Genomic DNA, 21868 nt, shown 5'->3' with positions numbered 1-21868 from the left:
TGGCTTACACACAAGAATTTATAGAATTAAAGGATTCAGGTCATAATATTCCATACTTCCCTTTTTTATGCACTTTTTTTATGCCTATTCTGACCTTGAACTTGGGCATGACGTAACGCATGTCTCAACCAGCTATTCTTTCCGGGGTGGAGATATTTAGAAATGGAAGTTGTGGCAGAGGTGTGTCTACAGAGCCACTGTATTCTGACCTTGACTTAATTCCGCCACAGTAAAGGTGAATAAGGTCGAGCAACCTGTCGCTTCCAACTCGAAGAGCATCTACACCATTGTCCTTGCTTGGAATTTACAAATGTATAAGCGCTATTGATAAGAGCTAGGTACATGAGTATCCGTTTGCATAAGGGGATTGTAAATATAACATGTGTTTTACGTTATGCTCGCTGAAAACATGACAGCAAACTGAAGCATATCAACTTTCCCACAGTGACGTTTATGAAATGGTGTGCCATTATGTAGAATTTACATTGTATGTCGTTTTAACTTCAAGGGATGAAATTTAGAGACCCAAGCTGTATGATTCTGTAGCCGTACGCAAATCATGGTAGAGCGCAAAATCTAGAGTTGATTCATGATTTCTGTTTAAATTATATACCCGGACTTTTCACATGTATTGCTTTAAATATTAGCCACTATCGGTAGCCACCATCAGTTATACCCACATACATTTATAACTGTCACTTCAGTGTTCGTTTGCTTCCATTTTGCATCATTCCAACACGTCGTTAGTCCACCTTCCATCTGTCATGTCCGTGTGGTTGTTCGTGAGTATGGCTAGCGACAGTGATTCATATTAGAAGTTGTGCAGTAATTTCGGACATGTAGCCTACTTCAATCTTTTAAACCTGCACCCTGGCACAAGGTTCACGATGACTGGATATTGTCATCAGTTTCTTGATTAGTGGGGATTATTCATGTAGATTAGTGTAGCCTACTGCTCAACCCATATTCCAATTTGTAAATCGCTCTGGATAAGAGCGTCTGCTAAATGACTTAAATGTAAATGTATATTCTACACTTTTCTCACTTTACAATAATTAATGGTTTGAACAATTTAATATGGCAACTTTCAATCACATATATTTAGTGTGTAAAAGCTCTCCAAACCTGTTTGTATTATTCATAAATACTTTCCTAACTCTAAATAATATACAAAGGTCAGAGTATTTTTTTAATCTACCAATTGGCGCTGTAAAGGAGGCGAATGTTTGTATTTACATGGCTTTGTTTCATCGATCTCCATATATTCTGAACCTGTTCTCTCCATATATTCTAGTGAGTCTATTGAGAAAATTCTAATTAAAAGGGATCTCTTTACATAAATGCACTAAAAGTCTGTTAGTCTGAATACCAACTACTGAGAAGTTAGTAGGAAAGGTGTACATTTCTGAATCGGCCGAATTTGAATAGTAAGCAAGAGACCATCTGACTAAATGAACTGTTTATTTCATTAAAAAGCACAATAGTCAGGACATACAAAGGAAATGGAGCTGCAAATCAGCATAAAGTTTATAAAACCGACTTTGAAGTAACAGTGATTGCAACAATATAATTAGCATACTAAAAACATGATATATATACACAATACACATTTTCATATCTCAAAAGCAAATAATGTATTTACAAACAAAATCGGGAAAAATAGAGACCAGTACAAAATAACTCAAATATAATTAAAGATTCAAGAAGAGTAGGCAAAAACTATATAACAGTTCTGCTGTTTTACTAACGCTTAAAAGCCAAGCAACTACAAAGTTATTCTTTGCATAGTATTATTATTACTAATGCTCTACCATGTAGTAAAACAGAGAAGTGCTAGCTGTCCTTTTTCTTGCTAAGTGTCTTTTTAATGCGGGGGACGAGGAAGACTGTGCCATCGGTGGTCTGCTGGAGGGAGTACTCCAATGGAGAATAGGGCTTCCCCTCCTCGTCCCTCAGCAGACCGAACACCTCCAGGTACAAGGTGTTGAGCTGCTGCTTCATCTTCCGCAGGCTGCTGTCATTCTTGGTCTTCTCTGTCTGCAGTCGCTCCTTCTCCTCCTTCAGCGAGTCCAGGTCATATTCCAGCTCCGTGATGTTCTCCATCTTGCGCTTGCGGCAGTTCTGGGCAGCCACCTTGTTCTTGCCCCGCCGTCGGATGTCTCTGACCAGGGCCAGCTGGGCCTCGTTGAGCTGGTGCTTGGACATCATCTCGTTGAAGTCCTCCACGGGCAGGTCGATGATCATGTCCACGGTGAAGGGGATCTGGAGGGCCTTGGCTCGCTGCTCGTCTCTAGAGAGACGCTTCTCAGAGCGCCTCCTCTTCTTGTCTTTGGTGAAGGGCGATTCACTGTGGCCAGTCTCGTCATCTGGCTCAGTCTTGCCATGTTTGGGCTCTTTGTCCCGCTGCTGAGGTAACACAGAAAGAGGTGTCTGCAGGCCATCTGGTTGGAAAGACAGTGAGAACATCTCGGAGTAGTCAGACTGTGCACTCCCAGGGTTACTGTCCATCTCATCCATGTCTGAATCGCTGTAGCCACCAAAGGAGCGGTCCCCATACATGGATTTCTCAGGAGAGCTAGAGTATGAGCTTGCCTCCACAGAAACACCCGAATCAGAATCTGGACATTCTGTCATTATCTCAGGTTTGTTGTCTCTGTCAAATGTATCTCCAGGAGAAAGGTCCTGTAATTCCATTGGTGTAAAAGTAGGCTTGTTTGGTATTTCTGCCAATGAGTTACCTCCATTTCCTTGGCCACAAGGCAAGGTGACACTGGTCACTTTTGTGTTGACAACGTCTGGGTAAAATATGTCACAGAAAGTGTCTGCACTGAAATGAGTATTGAGATCTGGAGCCTTCAGGGTCATCTGATTGAGATGGTCCAGTGGAGCGATGTTGGGAAAGCTCTCCTCAAAGGTGTTGATGAATTCAGGTGGGCAGACATCTGCTGTGTTTGACGCCACCTCTTCCAGGTTGGGCAATGGGTAGAAGCTGTAGTTTGGATCCTGCACCTCAGGGGTGGTGTTAGTGGGCAGATATCCTCCGGTCAGCTCCCGTGTGTCCTCCATTTGCATATTCAGACATTGCTAGAAAACAAGATTAGGAAGCATCAAAACCAGTAACCCATGCAGTGTATTAGACATCAAGATGTAACGGTAATGTAATATGCAGTAGAGAACCATCATATGGATGAGGGGTGGTTCAGTTTTTACTAATCATTTATTAAACCTTGGTTTCAAACCTTTTTATTCCCAATAAGTAGCTGAAACTTTGCACAGGTTCAATATTGCAAATAAAGTGGGATTCCTAAATTGACTAACATTTTTTTGCATGAAATGACGCATTGTATTTTGTACTGTAAGTAAAGTGTTTTCTTTCTGGTTTCCATGCTACTACTACCTTCACTAACTGCTTAGAAGCTATTTTATGTTCTACTTGAGGACACAAGCAGCTTCCCACCATTTGAGGCTTTCCCTCCCACTGCTCAGACTCAACAGTGCTATGTGGGAACCTGATCACAGTGGCATTAGCTGAGTAGTATCTTCTTCCGCTGTGTCCCATTCAAAACACACAAAACAAAAGGTCCTTAAATATGTCCTCTCATGCATACCTGGCTGCTGCCATCCGTGCATTCTTTTGAGTGCTTGTTACACCATAGAGGCGGTAGAATATTCGTATTGTACCTGCAGCTCAGGGAGGGACAAAAGTTCCATCCAGGCCTGCTCCAAATCTGGGGAGGTCCTTTGTGAGGGCAGTGGGGCTGTGAGTAGAGGCAGCTGGGTCAAAGCTGGCGGATCAGATTTCATCATGATGTGACTGCTGTTGGGTGCTAGAGCTACGGCGGCATCCAGACAGGAAGAGGTAGTCTACAACACAAACAAGGGAGGGAAACACTGTAAAAGACAGGTACATACAACATTATATATTGTTAATTAGAAACTGGGTGGTTTGAGCCCTGAATGCTGATTGGCTGACAGCCATAGTATATCAGACTGTATACCACGGGTATGACAAGAAATATATAATTACTTTGGTAACCAGTTTATAATAGCAATAAGGCACCTCTGAGGTGTGTGGTATATGGCCAATATACCACGGTTAAGATCTGTGTCCAGGCACTCTGTGTTGCGTTGTGGCTAAGAACAGCCCTTAGCCATGGTATATTAGCCATATACCACACCCCTTCTGTCCTTATTGCTTAATTAGAAATTGTTGTAAGCATATTTTTAAGATAGTGAAAGCCTGTATTCTTACCTCAGTTGCCTCTACCAAAGGAAATGTCTCTGCCAGCAGTTGCATACATTCATCAAATGACAAGGTATCCCCATCTACAGTGAAGCTGACATCCTGAAAGCAAAGATTCAAAGCACTTCAGGTTTTCATCTAAATTCCCTCTATTCTAACACTGCATCCATTTCAACATTGTGTTTGAAAATGGCTGATTTGCTAATGAATAGGTAAGAATTTGAGCAGAGAGCATAGCGCTACCTTAGACAAAGCTCTCCACAGAGCAGTTTCTAAACAGCCAAATCCACTAATGCAAAACTACAAAGCCACCTGTGTTTCCCTAATTACACTGGATGAGGTTGTTACCTAGCTACAGAGCAGCTGCACCCCCTCCCAGGGAGGGGAGTGGCCAGCCCCTGACATGACTGACAGCTGTGTGTGTGTACGGTACCTGTATGACTTGAGAGGGTGCGGCGGAGGTAGCCGTCTGCAGTGGCTGTCCGCTGGTCGCAAGGCGGGGCACAAACTCCCCCGTCTCCTCATCCAGCTGCAGCTGAGCAAGCAGGGCCTTCTCCTGCTCCCTCTGCTGCTGCAGCCTCTTGTCCTCCTCCTGCTCCCTCTGCTGCTGCAGCTCGTGCTCCTTCTGACGCTGGCAGTAGTCAAACACCTCGCGCCCCGCACCCAGATCTATGTCCTGCCTCCACAAGATGTCGATCAGGTCTATGTCCTGCCAACAGACAACAAGTTAGACCGGAACTCACAAAGCACCACACAGGCTGTGACCAGATGAAAAAATGAGATTGGTGAGGAGGAACAAGGAAACGTTTCCCTGCTGTGAAGGAGTACAGCTACTGTCTCTCTCTCTCTCTCTCTCCAGTGCCACGCCCCGTCCCTCCGGGTGTCTGACGACAGCAGTACTAGCAAGAAGCAGTATGAATAATAGATGCACTTCTCCATTTCCCCAACGGCTCCCGAGTGGCGCAGCGGTCTAAGGCACCGCATCTCAGTGTTAGAGGCGTCACTACAGACCTTGGTTTGATTCCAAGCTGTATCACAACCGGCCGTGATTGGGAGTCCCATAGGCCGGCGCACAATTGGCCCAGCGTCATCAGGTTAGGGTTTGGCCAGGGTAGGCCATCATTGTAAATAAGACTTTGTTCTTAACTGACTTGGCTAGTTAAATAAAGATGAAATATATATATATTTTTTTTTATTCACCCACAGAGGAGATGTGCCTCTCAGCTGGTGACTCTCTTGATTAGTTTCAACCAAATAAATCAAAGGACAGCAGGTCAAATGTAATATCACTAGCTCAAAAAAACTAATGAAATCATTAATCACTGAGGAGAAAAGTTAAATTGATACAGCTTCAAATTAAAACTGAGTTTTAGGGAGTAAAAACGTGAGTTTTACAGAGTGGCTGCGTTGCCGAAAACATCGAATTACTTTTCCAGATGGTCTAGAAAACCGAACCTTCTGCACATGTGCATAATTATTTAAATTTACAAATGTTTCCTACTTTTTATTTGATAAACCACACTGCACCATAGAACTGTATTTTGAGAACCATATCAGCTTGAGATCTAGCAAGGAAGGTTTGGTACAAATATGTTCAGACAAAGTTCTTACTATGTCCTCTCTGGTGTATACAGTAGCAACACCACTAGGACCTCCTGGTATGCCTCGCTGTAACGGCATTCTTCCTCCTCTTCTGAGGAGGAGTAGCGAGAAGGATCGGAGGACCAAAGCACAGTGTGGTAAGTGTTCATGATGATTTTTAATTAAAACTCAGAACACTAAACAATAAATGACAACGTGAATTTACAAAACCGAAACAGTACCGTGTGGCCCAAACACACACACACGGAAACAAACACCCCCCACTCAAAAGTGAAACCCAGGCTACCTAAGTATGATTCTCAATCAGGGACAATGATTGACAGCTGGCTCTGATTGAGAACCATACTAGGCCGAACTCAAAACCCCAACATAGAAAAACACACAGACTGCCCACCCAACTCACTCGCTGACTAAAACAAAGAGAAAACAAAGGTCTGAACGTGACACTGGCAGGGTCTGGAGGTTATTAGCTGCCTGCCTGTTCAGTCAGGAATGTCCAGAGATAAACTACGCTGGTCTCCCCTGGGGCCGTCTTAACATAAATTACACAGACCTTATATTCAGAAGGAAACATTTCAGAAAGGACTTGTGAGATTGCATTAACCCAACATATTAGGTCACAAGGAAAGCTCTGAAGATGTGCCTATTTGTTGCCTAAAAGAAGGTCAATGATACTTTCAGAGAGACTGGGTAACATAAACAGAACAGAGAGAGAGAGAGGATGTAAAGAGAGACAGATCAGACGACTAACAAAGTGGAAGGGAGTGTAAAGAGGATGTGGTGTGGGAAAGATTTTGGGGCTTGGCGTAGATTTCGACATAGATAACTCTTGTAAATGGAATGAGCAGAAGTAATTGAGTTGTAACTTTGTGGACCAAATCAAGTGTTAAACATGGCCACAAAAAAATCCCCCCAAAAAACAATGTTTAATTATATAATTCACATGACCTATTATCTTTAAGTTCAGAAATAGTTATAACAAACATTCTGTAACGGTTTTCTTCTGGTGAAAGAGAGGCGGACCAAAATGCAGCGTGGTTAGTTTTGTACATCTTTAATAAAGATGAAAATAAAACGATCTACAAAACGTGCAAAAACCGAAACAGTCCTATCTGGTGCCACAAAGACAGGAACAATCACCCACAAGAGACCTAAAGAATATGGCTGCCTAAATATGGTTCCCAATCAGAGACAACGATAAACACCTGCCTCTGATTGAGAACCACTCTAGGCAACCATAGACTTACCTAGAGTACTACTCTAACCACAATCCCATTACTACAAACAACCCCAGACAAAACAGACCACATAAATCCCCATGTCACACCCTGGCCTAACCAAAATAATAACGAAAACACAGAATACTAAGGCCAGGGAGTGACACATTCTCTCTCTCTCTCTCTCTCTCTCTCTGCTCTCTGCAGTGCAGCTGAGAAGTCTTCAACCCTAATTGCCTCATGGATGTCCCGTCAAATCCAGCATTAATCCATGACCACAAAAGCCTTTAAAGTCACAAGGTCTGGGTAGCAAGTACACAAAACCATAGGTGATACAGTATGGCCCTGGAGAGGATGAAGAATGGCCCACACAACCACCCACAAATATCACTTACAGTCTAGAAGAGTCGAGAAGAGTAAAGAAATCTTGAACAATAGGCATAAAAAGCCTTATTATTTTCGAATCTAATCTAATTGGTCGCGAACACCGATTATTAGCTCCAACAGTGCAGTAGAATGTCTAGCAAATACGGTACAGATAATCTATAAATCTAAACAAGAAATCAAGAAATGCCAGAACGAGTCCAATTAACAATCCAATATAGATATATTAGAGTGAGCAGTGTCAGAATGCAGAATATAAATATGCAGTGTTTTTAAAGTATATACATTCGGAAAATAAAATGGTATGTACAATAGTAGGTATATTAGAAAGGGCTATACCTAATTAAATAAATAAAATAAAAATTATATATTTTTTATGTTGTGAATACATACACAGTGAGTAAACAATAGTATATGAAGTGACCTATGTTCAAAGTCTCTATATACATGGGACATTTTATAGACTCTTTCCTCATACAGGATGGATTATAGTGTCATAAAATATGTTATTGTAGAATCCCTTTTGAGGAAAAAAGACACAGGTATATATGATTTTCCCAGAGTCTCTTCACGTTGTCACTGAAATTTCAACACCACACTACATTCATGCAGAGATGAGTGATCTGTGTACATTCACAAATGACTGAATCCTCCCTTTCGAGGCCCCTTTCACGGACTGCCTCAAAAAGAGGATGAGGTAACTATTTGGATGAACAGCTGAATGACTTTAAGTTGTAACTCAGTAACTATTTTGTTATAAACTATATTGGTGGAGTGAAGTATTTATCCACAAAATACTTGTGAAACATACTGGTTAGTTCTCTGATCTTTATGAATAGTATAAATGTACTAAGATACCATGTTAGCTACCATTATCTGTAATTCAGAGGAGGTCTGGACTACAAATAAGGAACTGGGGCTTGTAAAAAAATATATGCTTTCATTTCCTGGTCGATTCTGCAAATTTAGTGTAAATAAAAACATAATTTTTCAAAAATAATCTCTTTGTTTAAAAACAGACAGACTTTGAGTTGCTGCATTTTGACTTCCCTCTCAGAATGTGCAGCAACTCAAACAACAGAACAAAAAACAATTGTGTTAGGTGAAGAAACAGCACCTTTAAAAACATGCCAATCAAAGGAATTCTAAGCGCCAGTAACACAACAGAGCTGTGAGATAGAGTAAGGTTTCCTGGACACACATTTTAAGCCTTGACCAAAAAAGCATTTTCGTGTTTGCTTTTAAATCCAGGTCTAGGTTTAATCTGTGTCCATGAAACTGCCCCAAAAGTTGTTGTTTCATGATACCTTGTTGCATACCGCCCCTTAAATGGGAGTCTGATGACTATATTTTTTTCTCAGAAAAGAAACGCATCTGATTAAAACAACTAAGTAGACTCACCTCCTAAACATGACAAAACTCAGGTTTAGTCTTAATCTAGGGGGAAACCTGTTATTCAATTGATAAAACCAAGGTAGCAAGATGGCACAGTATTATTATCACTCAACCAATTGTGCTATTGTGTTTTTTTTTGCGTTATTATTATTTATTTTATTTATTTCACTTTTATTTAACCAGGTAGGCCAGTTGAGAACAAGTTCTCATTTACAACTGTGACCTGGCCAAGATTAAGCAAAGCAGTGTGACAAAAACAACAGTTACACATAAACAAACGTACAGTCAATAACACAATAGAAACATCTATGTACAGTGTGTGCAAATGTAGAAGAGTAGGGAGGTCCGGCAATAAATAAATAATTACAATTTAGTTTTAACACTGGAGTGATTAATGTGCAGATGATGATGTGCAAGTAGAGATACTGGGGTGCAAGAGGGTAAGTAATAATATGGGGATGAGGTACAATGATCAGAAAGCTGATCAAAACAAGTACAATGATCGGAAAGCTGCTCTGACAGCTGATGCTTAAAGTTAGAGAGGGAGATGTAAGACTCCAGCTTCAGTGATTTTTGCAATTTGTTCCAGTCATTGGCAGCAGAGAACTGGAAGGAAAGTCGTCCAAACGAAGTGTTGGCTTTGGGGATGACCAGTGAAATATACCTGCTGGAGCGCGTGCTACAGGTGGGTGTTGCTATGGTGACCAGTGAGCTGAGATAAGGCAGGCCTGAGGTAGAGTATCTCAAGATAAGCTGTAGACCACACTATTTGCCAAGAGTTTTCATCAATATTCTTTGTAGCTGTCTATTTACCACCACAAACCGATGCTGGCACTAAGACCACACTCAATGAGCTGTATACGGCAATAAGCAAACAGGAAGAAGCTCTTTCAGAGGCGGCGCTCCTAGTGGCCGGGGAATTTAATGCAGGGAAACTTAAATCTGTTTGACCTCATTTCTACCAGCATGTTAAATGTGCAACCAGAGGGGAAAAAAACTCTAGACCACTTTTACTCCACACACAGAGACTCGTACAAAGCTCTCCCTCGCCCTCCATTTAGCAAATCTGACCATAATTGTATCCTCCTGATTCCTGCTTACAAGCAAAAATTAAAGCAGGAAGCACCAGTGACTCGGTCAATAAAAAAGTGGTCAGATTAAGCAGATGCTAAGCTACAGGTCTTCTTCAAATGCCATTGAGGAGTACACCACATCAGTCACTGGCTTCATCAATAAGTGCATAAATGATGTTGTCCCCACACTGAAAGAAGCGAGACTAACTCGGAAGCATATAATCAATCCTGCTATGCCCTCTGACGAACCATCAAACAGGCAAAGCGTCAATACAGGACTAAGATTGAATCGTACTACACCGGCCCTGACGCTCGTCGGATGCTGCCCAGTGACACAAGCCTACTAGATTAACTAAATTACTTCTATGCTCGCTTCGAGGCAAGTAACACTGAAGCATGCATGAGAGCATCAGCTGTTCCGGGCAACTGTGTGATAACGCTCTCCGTAGCCGATGTGAGTAAGACCTTCACAAGGCCGCAGGGTCAGATGGATTACCAGGACTTGTACTCCAAGCATGCGCTGACCAACTAGCAAATGTCTTCACTGACATTTTCAACCTGTCACTGACTGAGTCTGTAATACCAACATGTTTCAAGCAGACCACCATAGTCCCTGTGCTCAAGAACACTAAGGTAACCTGCGTAAATGACTACTGACCCATAGCACTCATGTCTTTAGCCCCCAGGTGGTAAGGGTAGGCACATCTGCCACGCTGATCCTCAACACGGGGGCCCCTCATGGGTGCGTACTCACTCCCCTCCTGTACTCCCTATTCACTCATGACTGCATGGTTAGGCACGACTCCAACACCATCATTAAGTTTGCAGATGACTCAACAGTGGTAGGCCTGATCACAGACAACGATGATAGCCTATAGGGAGGAGGTCAGAGACCTGGCCGTGTGGTGCCAGGATAACAACCTATCCCTCAACGTGGTCAAGACAAAGGAGATGATAGTGGACTACTGGAAAGGGAGAACCGAGCACGCCCCCATTGTCATCGACGGGGCTGTAGTGGAGCAGGTTGAGAGTTTCCAAGTTCCTTGTAGTCCACATCACCAACAAACTATCATGGTCCAAACACACTAAGGCAGTCGTGAAGAGGGCACGACAAAGCCTATTCCCCCTCAGGAGACTGAAAAGCCTTGGCATGGGTCCTCAGATCCAAAAAATGTTCTACAGCATGGGTCCTCTTTTACACTGCTGCTACTCTCTGTTTATTATCTATGCATAGTCACTTTAACTCTACCTACATGCACATATTACCTCAATTACCTCGACTAACCGGTGCCCCTCACACATTGACTCTGTACCGGTACTCCCTGTATATAGCCTTGCTATTGTTATTTTACTGCTGCTCTTTAATTATTTGTTACTTTTATTTTATAAATTATCTATTTTTTACTTAACACTTAATTTTTTGCTTAAAACTGCATTGTTGGTTAAGGGTTTGTAAGTAAGCATTTCACTGTAAGGTCTACATCTGCTGCATTCGATGCATGTCACAAATAAAATGTGATTTGATCAAATTTTATTTGAAGATCAGCTACATAACTACCACCAGTTTTGGGTTATTATAACAAGCCTAAGGCTTAAGCCAACATATATTTCTCAATTTGACACAATCAACTGAACTCTACAGAGGACCTGTGTAGCCTACATCATGGAAAAGAAAATAAACTAAATTCCAGGCTGGGCAGCCTGAGATTGTGCAATCAGTTAGTTGTATGGAGCGAAGTAGGCCCAAACATGGTGGATGAATAAAGATGTCTTACTGAGGCTGTTTACCATTGAAAAAATGGTCAAGTTACCTATCTTTGTAAGTGGGCGTTCCCACTCTCACGTGAGCATGATAATCTCCATAATCTCTTACATCAAATCAAATCTCTTACATGGCTCACGCGAGAGAGGGAACGCCCACTTACAACAGATAATATACATATATATTTCAATGGGGAAACTGTCCAATAACATCTGGCTCTGAGGTACTTACTGGCCCCAACCAGATCAAATGTGACCATGAGATGTCTCGCTTTCTCTACCGTCTATGCTCGGTTTATTTAACTCCGGTTTCGTTAAGTTACTGGTAGGCCAATAGATGCCATCTTTACGGGAAAAACGCTATGGGGCTCTAGTGGCGCATGGGGGGATTCCGACGGCCAAAAAACAAGCGCACTGAAATGAAAAGAAAAAGACTGTCTGGGGATGTGTCGTCATCGTCACCTTGACATATGTTTTACTTGACAGTAATTGCATCATTACACATGGACATCGAAATTAAACGGATGTTTTACCGGTCTTTTTTCGCCCACACGGAATTGAGTTGGATGAACCGGCCAGACTTCCATCCATGACTTTGCAGAATTTTCTATGAACGCGTATGTCGACTACCAGCGCAGAGACATAAATTGTAGAGCTACATGCAGTAGTAGCCTAATGTATTTACAAATGTCAAAACTACAACACGAGAAGTTCACAAATATGATTATGATAACCTATAAGAAAACATATTTACGATGCAGTCGTTTCATTTCATTTACTTACGAAACAATATCTTTTGAAATAATATATGGAGTAGTATGGGAAACGCACATCGAGTTGAACATGACAGTTTATTAATCAGGTAACATATGAACAGTTTTAATTAGGCCTAATTTTATTTAAATAGTTTGAAATATCCAATCTAATATAGTTTTTCAACAATGAGGATATTGTCTAGCATTGCGTTAATATGCTATAGGTCAAACTTGAGCTATAGTTTCACATAATAGCATATATATATATATATAAAATGATTTACCTGTTGACTAGGATGAATTTTAGGCATCTCAATTTCCATCATAATAGAGAGTTGTCCCTTCGTAAAGCAAGGTCCAATATATTAAAACAAACAATTTATAATCCTTTAGACCTACAGCAATATAAAATGGTGGACTATCAGAAAGCAAGGAGTCCGGCGCAGCGACGTTTAGCTATGAAGGAAATGTTGCTTCTAATCGTATGAAAATGTACGGAAAAATCCAAGCAGTCTGATGGCCCTGCCCACAAGTTGCAGCAACCAGTCAATGGCTCTGGGAGAGCTCCGCTGGGATCGTCCCCCTCAATATCCTATTGGGCCATAAGACCAGTGTGTGTCTGTGCACTGGACAGCCAATGCAACATTTGCTACAGGTTTATAAAAGAGGAATTTGTTATGCAACCTTAAAAAAAATACAAGTTTATTCCAGTAACATTTACATAATCTCTGCCCTCATGGATTCATGTTTCTAGATAGAATAGGCCTTTTAGCCCAATTAGCCAATTAGAATTGCATATTGGTTGACTTTTTAACTAACATAACAATTAGTTATTATAATGTTATTACAACAACTATGACAACAACTTGTCGGTAGGCCCAATGTTTAACAATTTAAGTCACATGTATCATCCTGACAGACAAAACTACCCCAGTCATCTTATGCAGAATGCTGTGAAGACGAAGTGTATTTATGTACAGTAGGTTTACAATGTCTTCAGAAAGTATTCAATCACAATCCTTGAATTTTCCACATTCTGTTGTTGTTACAGCCTGAAATTAATGAATTTAAATTGAGATTGTGTCACTGGCCTACACACAATACTTGTTAATGGTTTACTCCATGTGTAACTGTGTGTTGTCTGTCCACACTGCTATGCTTTATCTTGGCCAGGTCGCAGTTGTAAATGAGATCTTGTTCTCAACTAGCCGACCTGGTTAAATAAAGGTGAAATAAATAAAACAATTATTACATTTTTTAAAACAAATTAATACAAAATTAAAAGCTTAAATGGATTAGGTCAATAAGTATTCAATCATTGTCTTATGGCAAGCCTAAATAAGTTCAGGAGTAAAAATGTGCTTAACAAGTCACAAGTTCCTCGGCATACACGTCCCTGACAAACTGAAATGGTCCACCCACACAGACAGTGTGGTGAAGAAGGCGCAACAGCACCCCTTCAACCTCAGGAGGCTGAAAAAATGCGGCTTGTCACCTAAAACTCACAAACTTTTACAGATGCACAATTGAGAGCAGCCTGTTGGGCTGTTTCACCACCCGGTACTGCAATTGCACCCCCCTCAACCGCAAGGCTCTCCAGAGGGTGGTGCGGTCTGCCCAACGCATCACCGGGGGCAAACTACCTGCCCTCCAAGACACCTACAGCACCCGATGTCACAGGAAGGCCAAAAAGATCATCAAGGACAACAACCACTTGAGCCCACTGCCTGTTCACCCCACTATCATCCAGAAGGCAAGGTCAGTACAGGTGCATCAAAGCTGGGACCGAGAGATAGTAGCTGTTTTTCAATCTCAAGGCCATCCAACTGTTAAATAGCCAACACTAGCACATTAGAGAGCGCTGCCCTATATACACTACTGGTCAAATGTTTTAGAACACCTACTCATTCAACGTTTTTTCTATAATTTTACTATTTTCTACATTGTAGAATAATAGTGAAGACATCAAAACTATGAAATAACACATGGAATTATGTAGTAAACAAAAAAGTGTTAAATCAAAATATATTTTAAATTAGATTCTTCAAATAGCCACCCTTTGCCTTGATGACAGCTTTGCACACTATTGGCATTCTCTCAACCAGCTTCACCAGGAATGCTTTTCCAACAGTCTTGAAGGAGTTCCCACATATGCTGAGCACTTGTTGGCTGCTTTTCCTTCACTCTGCAGTCCAACTCATCCCAAACTATCTCAATTTGGTTGAGCTCTGGGGATTGTGGAGGCCAGGTCATCTGATGCAGCACCCAATCACTCTCCTTCTTGGTAAAATAGCCCTTCAACTGCCTGGAGGTGTGTTGGGTCATTGTCTTGTAGAAAAACAAATGATAGACCCACTAAACCCAAACCAGATGGGATGAAGTATTGCAGCAGAATGCTGTTGTAGCCATTCTGGTTAAGTGTGCCTTGAATTCTAAATAAATCACTGACAGTGTCACCAGCAAAGCACCCCCCACACCATCACACCTCCTCCTCCATGCTTTACGGTGGGAAATACGTCTTATAAAGACTCAGTGGTTGGAACGAAAAATAAAACATTTCCAAGCTTTACAGCGGGAACCACACATTTTGAGATCATCCGTTCACCAACACTGCGTCCCAGAAAGGCTCACAGCTGTAATCACTCTTAGAGCCTTACCCAGAAAGGCTCACAGCTGTAATCACTTAGAGACTTACCCAGAAAGGCTCACAGCTGTAATCACTTAGAGACTTACCCAGAAAGGCTCACAGCTGTAATCACTTAGAGACTTACCCAGAAAGGCTCACAGCTGTAATCACTTAGAGACTTACCCAGAAAGGCTCACAGCTGTAATCACTTTGAGACTTACCCAGAAAGGCTCACAGCTGTAATCACTTTGAGACTTACCCAGAAAGGCTCACAGCTGTAATCACTTAGAGACTTACCCAGAAAGGCTCACAGCTGTAATCACTTAGAGACTTACCCAGAAAGGCTCACAGCTGTAATCACTTTGAGACTTACCCAGAAAGGCTCACAGCTGTAATCACTCTTAGAGCCTTACCCAGAAAGGCTCACAGCTGTAATCACTTTGAGACTTACCCAGAAAGGCTCACAGCTGTAATCACTTAGAGACTTACCCAGAAAGGCTCACAGCTGTAATCACTTTGAGACTTACCCAGAAAGGCTCACAGCTGTAATCACTGCCATATGTGATTATAACATGTATTGACTCAGGGGTGTGAATACTTATGTAAATGAAATGTCTATATTTAAATTTTCAAAACATTTTCAAAAATGTCCAAAAACATGTTTCACTTTATCATTATGGCTTATTGTGTGTAGATTGGTGAGATAAAAAAAATAACATGTAATCAGTTTTGAATGCAGGCTGTAACACAACAAAATGTGTAATAAGTCAAGGGGTATGAATACTTTCTGAAGGCACAATATATGCTACAATGGGAATGCAATGATAATAAGAATTTAAATTTAAGCTATAAAGGCACACTCGTGCAGAATATTGATCACTGTGATTATTTTCAATAGTACTCTAGTTGTTTCCAGCAGGCCTCACAGCTTACTGGTAGAGAGATGGGGTGGCAACTCATGAAACTTGGTATAGCGACCTCTTCTGGTTAGATGATGCCAAAGTATTTAATTTACCTGTACAGTTAAGCAATAAGGTCCGAGGAGGTGTGTTATATGGCCAATATACCACAGCTAAGGGTTGTTCTTACACACAACGCAATGCGGAGTGCCTGGATACAGCCATTAGCCGTGGTATATTGGCCATGTATCACAAACCCGAGGTGCCTTATTGCTATTATAAACTGGTTACCAACGTAATTAGAGGAGTAAAAAAAAAAACTGTTTTTGTCAAACCCGGGGTATACGGTCTGATATACCATGACTGTCAGCCAATCAACATTCAGGGCTCAAACTACCCAGTTTATAATAGCTTGTATAGCACAGCAGTCGCAGGCCCTTGCACCCTGTGCAGAGCCACGCCATTTAGACAGACGTTATGGTGCACAGAGTCTGTGTAACTTTACCAGAGCCCCAGAAAAGCCCCAGACTGAGTCCAGACCAGGTGGTAGCCTACACACTGTTGCCTTTCATAAGAGGATAAAATAAGGACATTTGCAACACAATACAGGAATTTCACATTCCCCAGTATAGCCTAGTTGTGTGCACAAGTACATAAACATATATATACAGTTGATGTCAGAAGTTTACACACAATTAGGTTGGAGTCATTAAAACTAATTTTTCAACCACTCCACAAATTTCTTGTTAACAAACTATAGTTTTGGCAAGTCGTTTAGGACATCTACGTTGTGCATGACACAAGTAATTTTTCCAACAATTGTTTACGGACAGATTATTTCACTTATAATTCACTGTATCACAATTCCAGTGGGTCAGACGTTTACATATACTAAGTTGACTGTGCCTTTAAACAGCTTGGAAAATTCCAGAAAATTATGTCATGGCTTTAGAAGCTTCTGATAGGCTAATTGACATCCTTTGAGTCAATTGAAGGTGTACCTGTGGATGTATTTCAAGGCCTACCTTCAAACTCTTTGCTTTACATCATGGGAAAATCAAAAGAAATCAGCCAAGACCTCAAATTAATTTTTGTAGACCTCCACAAGTTTGGTTCATCCTTGGGAGCAATTTCCAAACGCCTGAAGGTACCACGTTCATCTGTACAAACAATAGTACGCAAGTATAAACACCATGGGACCACTCAGTTATCATACCGCTCAGGAAGGAGAGGTCTTCTGTCTACTAGAGATGAATGTACTTTGGTGCGAAAAGTGCAAATCAATCCCAGAACAACAGCAAAGAACCTTGAAGATGCTGGAGGAAACAGGTACAAAGGATCTATATCCACAGTAAAACGAGTTCTATATTGACATAACCTGAAAGGCCGCTCAGCAGGGAAGAAGCCACTGCTCCAAAACCACCATTAAAAAGCCAGGCTACGGTTTGCAACTGCACATGGGGACAAAGATTGTACTTTTTGGAGAAATGTCCTCTGGTCTGCTGAAACAAAAATAGAATAGTTTGGCCATAATAACCATCGTTATGTTTGGAGGAAAACGGGGGAGACTTGCAAGCCGAAGAACACCATCCCAACCGTGAAGCACGGGGGTGGCAGCATCATGTTGTGGGGATGCTTTACTGCAGGATGGACTTGTGCACTTCATAAAATAGATGGCATCATGAGGCAGGACAATTATGTGGATATATTGAAGCAACATCTCAAGACATCAGTCAGGAAGTTAAAGCATGGTCACAATGGGGTCTTCCAAATGGACAATGACCCCAAGCATACTTCCAAAGTTCTGGCAAAATGGCTTAAGGACAACAAAGTCAAAGAATTGAAGTGGCCTGACCCTGACCTCAATCCCATAGAAAATTTGTGGGCAGAACTGAAAGTGTGTGTGAGCAAGGAGGCCTACAAACCTGACTCAGTTACACCAGCTCTGTCAGGAATAATGGGCCAAAATTCACCCAACTTATTGTGGGAAGCTTGTAGAAGGCTACCCAAAACATTTGACCCAAGTTAAACAATGTAAAGGCAATGCTACCAAATACTAACTGAGTGTATGTAAACTTCTGACCTACTTGGAATGTGATGAAAGAAATAAAAGCTGGCCCCCCAATGGTGGAACAAACTCCCTCACGACGCCAGGACAGCGGAGTCAATCACCACCTTCCGGAGACACCTGAAACCCCACCTCTTCAAGGAATACCTAGGATAGGGTAAGTAAGGGTAAGTAATCCTTCTCACCCCCCCAACAAGATTTAGATGCAAGTGGCTGTTCCACTGGTTGTCATAAGGTGTATGCACCAATTTGTAAGTCGCTCTGGATAAGAGCGTCTGCTAAATGACTTAAATGTAAAATGTAAATGTAAATAAATCATTCTCTCTACTATAATTCTGACATTTCACATTCTTAAAAGTGGTGATCCTAACTGACCTAAAACGGGGAATTTTTACTAGGGTTAAAGGCCAGGAATTGTGAAAACCTGAGTTTAAATGCACTTGGCTAAGGTGTATGTAAACTTCCCATTTCAAATGTATTATTATATTAATTATCCAATAGTCAATAACTTGATCTTTAGGCCTATGTCTTAATTCTTTAAAGTAAATAAAGCATGCATATCCTGAAACGTGATGATGGAATATTAAACTAGTACAATAAGAGCCTCAAGTCCATGTATTCCCAAACTGGGGTATGCGTAATGCTGTCGGGGTATGCCAAATAAAAATGTGATTCACATTTTTTTTTAAATAAATAAAATAAAAATTATCTTCACATTAACTGGAAAATTGATAAATGGTTAAAAAAAAGTAAGACCCGTAGTACAGCTACTACCAGCAGTACTACACCTGCACCTGTCAACCACACTATTATCCTGTTGTGACCATGTATCCGCTAGCCTTCTCTTCTCTGCTGAATTGTCTGCGACTCATTCTATAGTCAGTGAGCGTTCTGTGTTCTATAGTCAGTGAGTGTTCTGTGTTCTATAGTCAGTGAGCGTTCTGTGTTCTATAGTCAGTGAGCGTTCTGTGTTCTATAGTCAGTGAGCGTTCTGTGTTCTATAGTCAGTGAGAGTTCTGTGTTCTATAGTCAGTGAGAGTTCTGTGTTCTATAGTCAGTGAGCGTTCTGTGTTCTATAGTCAGTGAGCGTTCTGTGTTCTATAGTCAGTGAGCGTTCTGTGTTCTATAGTCAGTGAGCGTTCTGTGTTCTATAGTCAGTGAGCGTTCTGTGTTCTATAGTCAGTGAGCGTTCTGTGTTCTATAGTCAGTGAGCGTTCTGTGTTCTATAGTCAGTGAGCGTTCTGTGTTCTATAGTCAGTGAGCGTTCTGTGTTCTATAGTCAGTGAGTGTTCTGTGTTCTATAGTCAGTGAGTGTTCTGTGTTCTATAGTCAGTGAGTGTTCTGTGTTCTATAGTCAGTGAGCGTTCTGTGTTCTATAGTCAGTGAGCGTTCTGTGTTCTATAGTCAGTGAGCGTTCTGTGTTCTATAGTCAGTGAGCGTTCTGTGTTCTATAGTCAGTGAGCGTTCTGTGTTCTATAGTCAGTGAGTGTTCTGTGTTCTATAGTCAGTGAGTGTTCTGTGTTCTATAGTCAGTGAGTGTTCTATAGTCAGTGAGCGTTCTGTGTTCTATAGTCAGTGAGCGTTCTGTGTTCTATAGTCAGTGAGCGTTCTGTGTTCTATAGTCAGTGAGCGTTCTGTGTTCTATAGTCAGTGAGTGTTCTGTGTTCTATAGTCAGTGAGTGTTCTGTGTTCTATAGTCAGTGAGTGTTCTGTGTTCTATAGTCAGTGAGTGTTCTGTGTTCTATAGTCAGTGAGTGTTCTGTGTTCTATAGTCAGTGAGTGTTCTATATTCATGAATGTTCTGTGTTCTACATTCTGTGTTCTACATTCGGTAAATACATTCGTAAAGTATTCAGACCCCTTGACTTTTCCCGAAAATGTCTTGGTCTAAAATGTTTTCCTCATCAATCTCCACCCACTACCCCATAATGACGACGTGAAAAACGTTTTTTTTTTTTTTAGAAATGTTTGCAACTGTATAAAAAAACAGATACCTTATTTACATAAGTCACCAGATCCTTTGCTATGAGACTTGAAATTGAGCTCAGGTGCATCCTGTTTCCATTGATCATCCTGAATATTTATACAACTTGATTGGTGTCCACCTGTTGTAAATTCAATTGATTGGATATGATTTAGGTTTTTCTGGTTTTTATTATTAATACATTTGCAAATTTCAACAAATCTGTTTTGCGTTGTCATTGTGGGGTGTTGTGTGTAGATTGATGAGGATTTGTTTAATCCATTTTAGAATAAGGCTGTAACGTAACAAAATGTGGAAGAAGCGAAGGAGTCTGAGTACTTTCCGAAGGCCCTGTGTATTCAGTGAATGGTGTGTGTTCTATATTCAGCGAATGGTGTGTGTGTTTTCTGTATTCAGTGAATGGTGTGTGTGTGTGTGTGTTCTGTATTCAGTGAATGGTGTAAGGTGAATGCACCAATTTGTAAGTCGCTCTGGATAAGAGCGTCTGCTAAATGACTTAAATGTAAATGTAAATGTAAGTTGTTCTGCTTCCACGAGCACATCCAATGCTAGCATCAGTAATTCTACATTTGTTGTTAGCCCAGCTAGCATGGACACTGACAGTTGTGAATCTGATGCAGCCCAAGAGCTACTGCTCGCTTACTCTGGAAAGCACTGAACAACAGACAGGGATGTTGGACCATCGAAGAGGCGCAAATATGATGAGAACTAAATTTATTTGGGGTTCACTTATATTGGGAGTAGTGCCTTTCCTCAGCCACAGTGTGTTATATGTGCAAAAGTACTATCTCACAACTCAATGAAACCTTCACTCTTTATTTTAAAAAAACATGCCAATTTGAAAAAAAAGCCACAGGAATCTTTTGAGCGAGAATTAAGACACCTTTCGAGTAGTAAGACACGTATAAAAGCAACAGATACCATTAATAAGAAGGAGCTAGAAGAGTCTTATATGGTGAGCTACTGAGTGGCTAAGACAGGCAAGCCCCATACTATTGTGGAGAACATAATTATTTCTGTTACTGCAGATATGGCTGGGACAATGCTGGGGGAAAAGGCCAAAAGTACTATACAGACAATTGCTTCATCAAACAACACTGTTTCCTGACACATCAGTGACCATGGCAGGAGATGTTTTGAAACAATTACTAATTTGCATATGTAATGGATGTGAAACGGCTAGCTTAGTTAGCGGTGGTGCGCGCTAAATAGCATTTCAATCGGTGACGTCACTTGCTCTGAGACCTTGAAGTAGTGGTTCCCCTTGCTCTGCGAGGGCCGCAGCTTTTGTGTAGCGATGGGTAACGATGCTTCGTGGGTGACTGTTGTTGATGTGTGCAGAGGGTCCCTGGTTCGCGCCCGGTTATGGGCGAGGGGACGGTCTAAAGTTATACTGTTACACATACAAGCCAGTGAATTCTATGCGTTACATCTGGATGAGTCAACAGACGTGGCGGGCCTGGCACAGCTCCTGGTATATGTCTGTTACAGCTGGGTGAGTCAACAGACGTGGAGAGCCTGGCACAGCTCCTGGTATATGTCTGTTACAGCTGGATGAGTCAACAGACGTGGTGGGCCTGGCACAGCTCCTGGTATATGTCTGTTACAGCTGGATGAGTCAACAGACGTGGAGAGCCTGGCACAGCTCCTGGTATATGTCTGTTACAGCTGGATGAGTCAACAGACGTAGAGAGCCTGGCACAGCTCCTGGTATATGTCTGTTACAGCTGGATGAGTCAACAGACGTGGAGAGCCTGGCACAGCTCATGGTATATGTCTGTTACAGCTGGATGAGTCAACAGACGTGGAGAGCCTGGCACAGCTCCTGGTATATGTCTGTTACAGCTGGATGAGTCAACAG

General features: G+C 41.5%; 1 protein-coding gene across 2 annotated transcripts in view; it reads right to left on the bottom strand.

The window, feature by feature from the left end:
- Positions 1 to 1444: 1444 nt before the first annotated feature.
- Positions 1445 to 21868, bottom strand: part of LOC118386411 (nuclear factor erythroid 2-related factor 2-like) — a 28223-nt gene continuing 7799 nt past the window's right edge. Inside the window, exons 1-5 of one of the 2 annotated variants that reach the window (XM_035774147.2) lie at positions 12715 to 12913; positions 4677 to 4952; positions 4253 to 4345; positions 3682 to 3864; positions 1445 to 3084 (exon numbers count right to left, since the gene is read on the bottom strand). In XM_035774147.2, the coding sequence (XP_035630040.1) occupies positions 1834 to 3084; positions 3682 to 3864; positions 4253 to 4345; positions 4677 to 4952; positions 12715 to 12756 (1845 nt within the window). In that variant the 5' untranslated portion in view covers positions 12757 to 12913 and the 3' untranslated portion in view covers positions 1445 to 1833. Of the gene's footprint in view, positions 3085 to 3681; positions 3865 to 4252; positions 4346 to 4676; positions 4953 to 12714; positions 12914 to 21868 lie in introns of those variants that run through there. The other variant, XM_052523024.1, reaches the window with a different exon arrangement.

Source organism: Oncorhynchus keta, chromosome 7, assembly GCF_023373465.1.
Source record: "Oncorhynchus keta strain PuntledgeMale-10-30-2019 chromosome 7, Oket_V2, whole genome shotgun sequence".
NCBI classification, from domain to species: Eukaryota; Metazoa; Chordata; class Actinopteri; order Salmoniformes; family Salmonidae; genus Oncorhynchus; species Oncorhynchus keta.
Note: the sequence above shows the minus strand (reverse complement) of the source record. Positions and strands in the feature narration are given on the sequence as shown.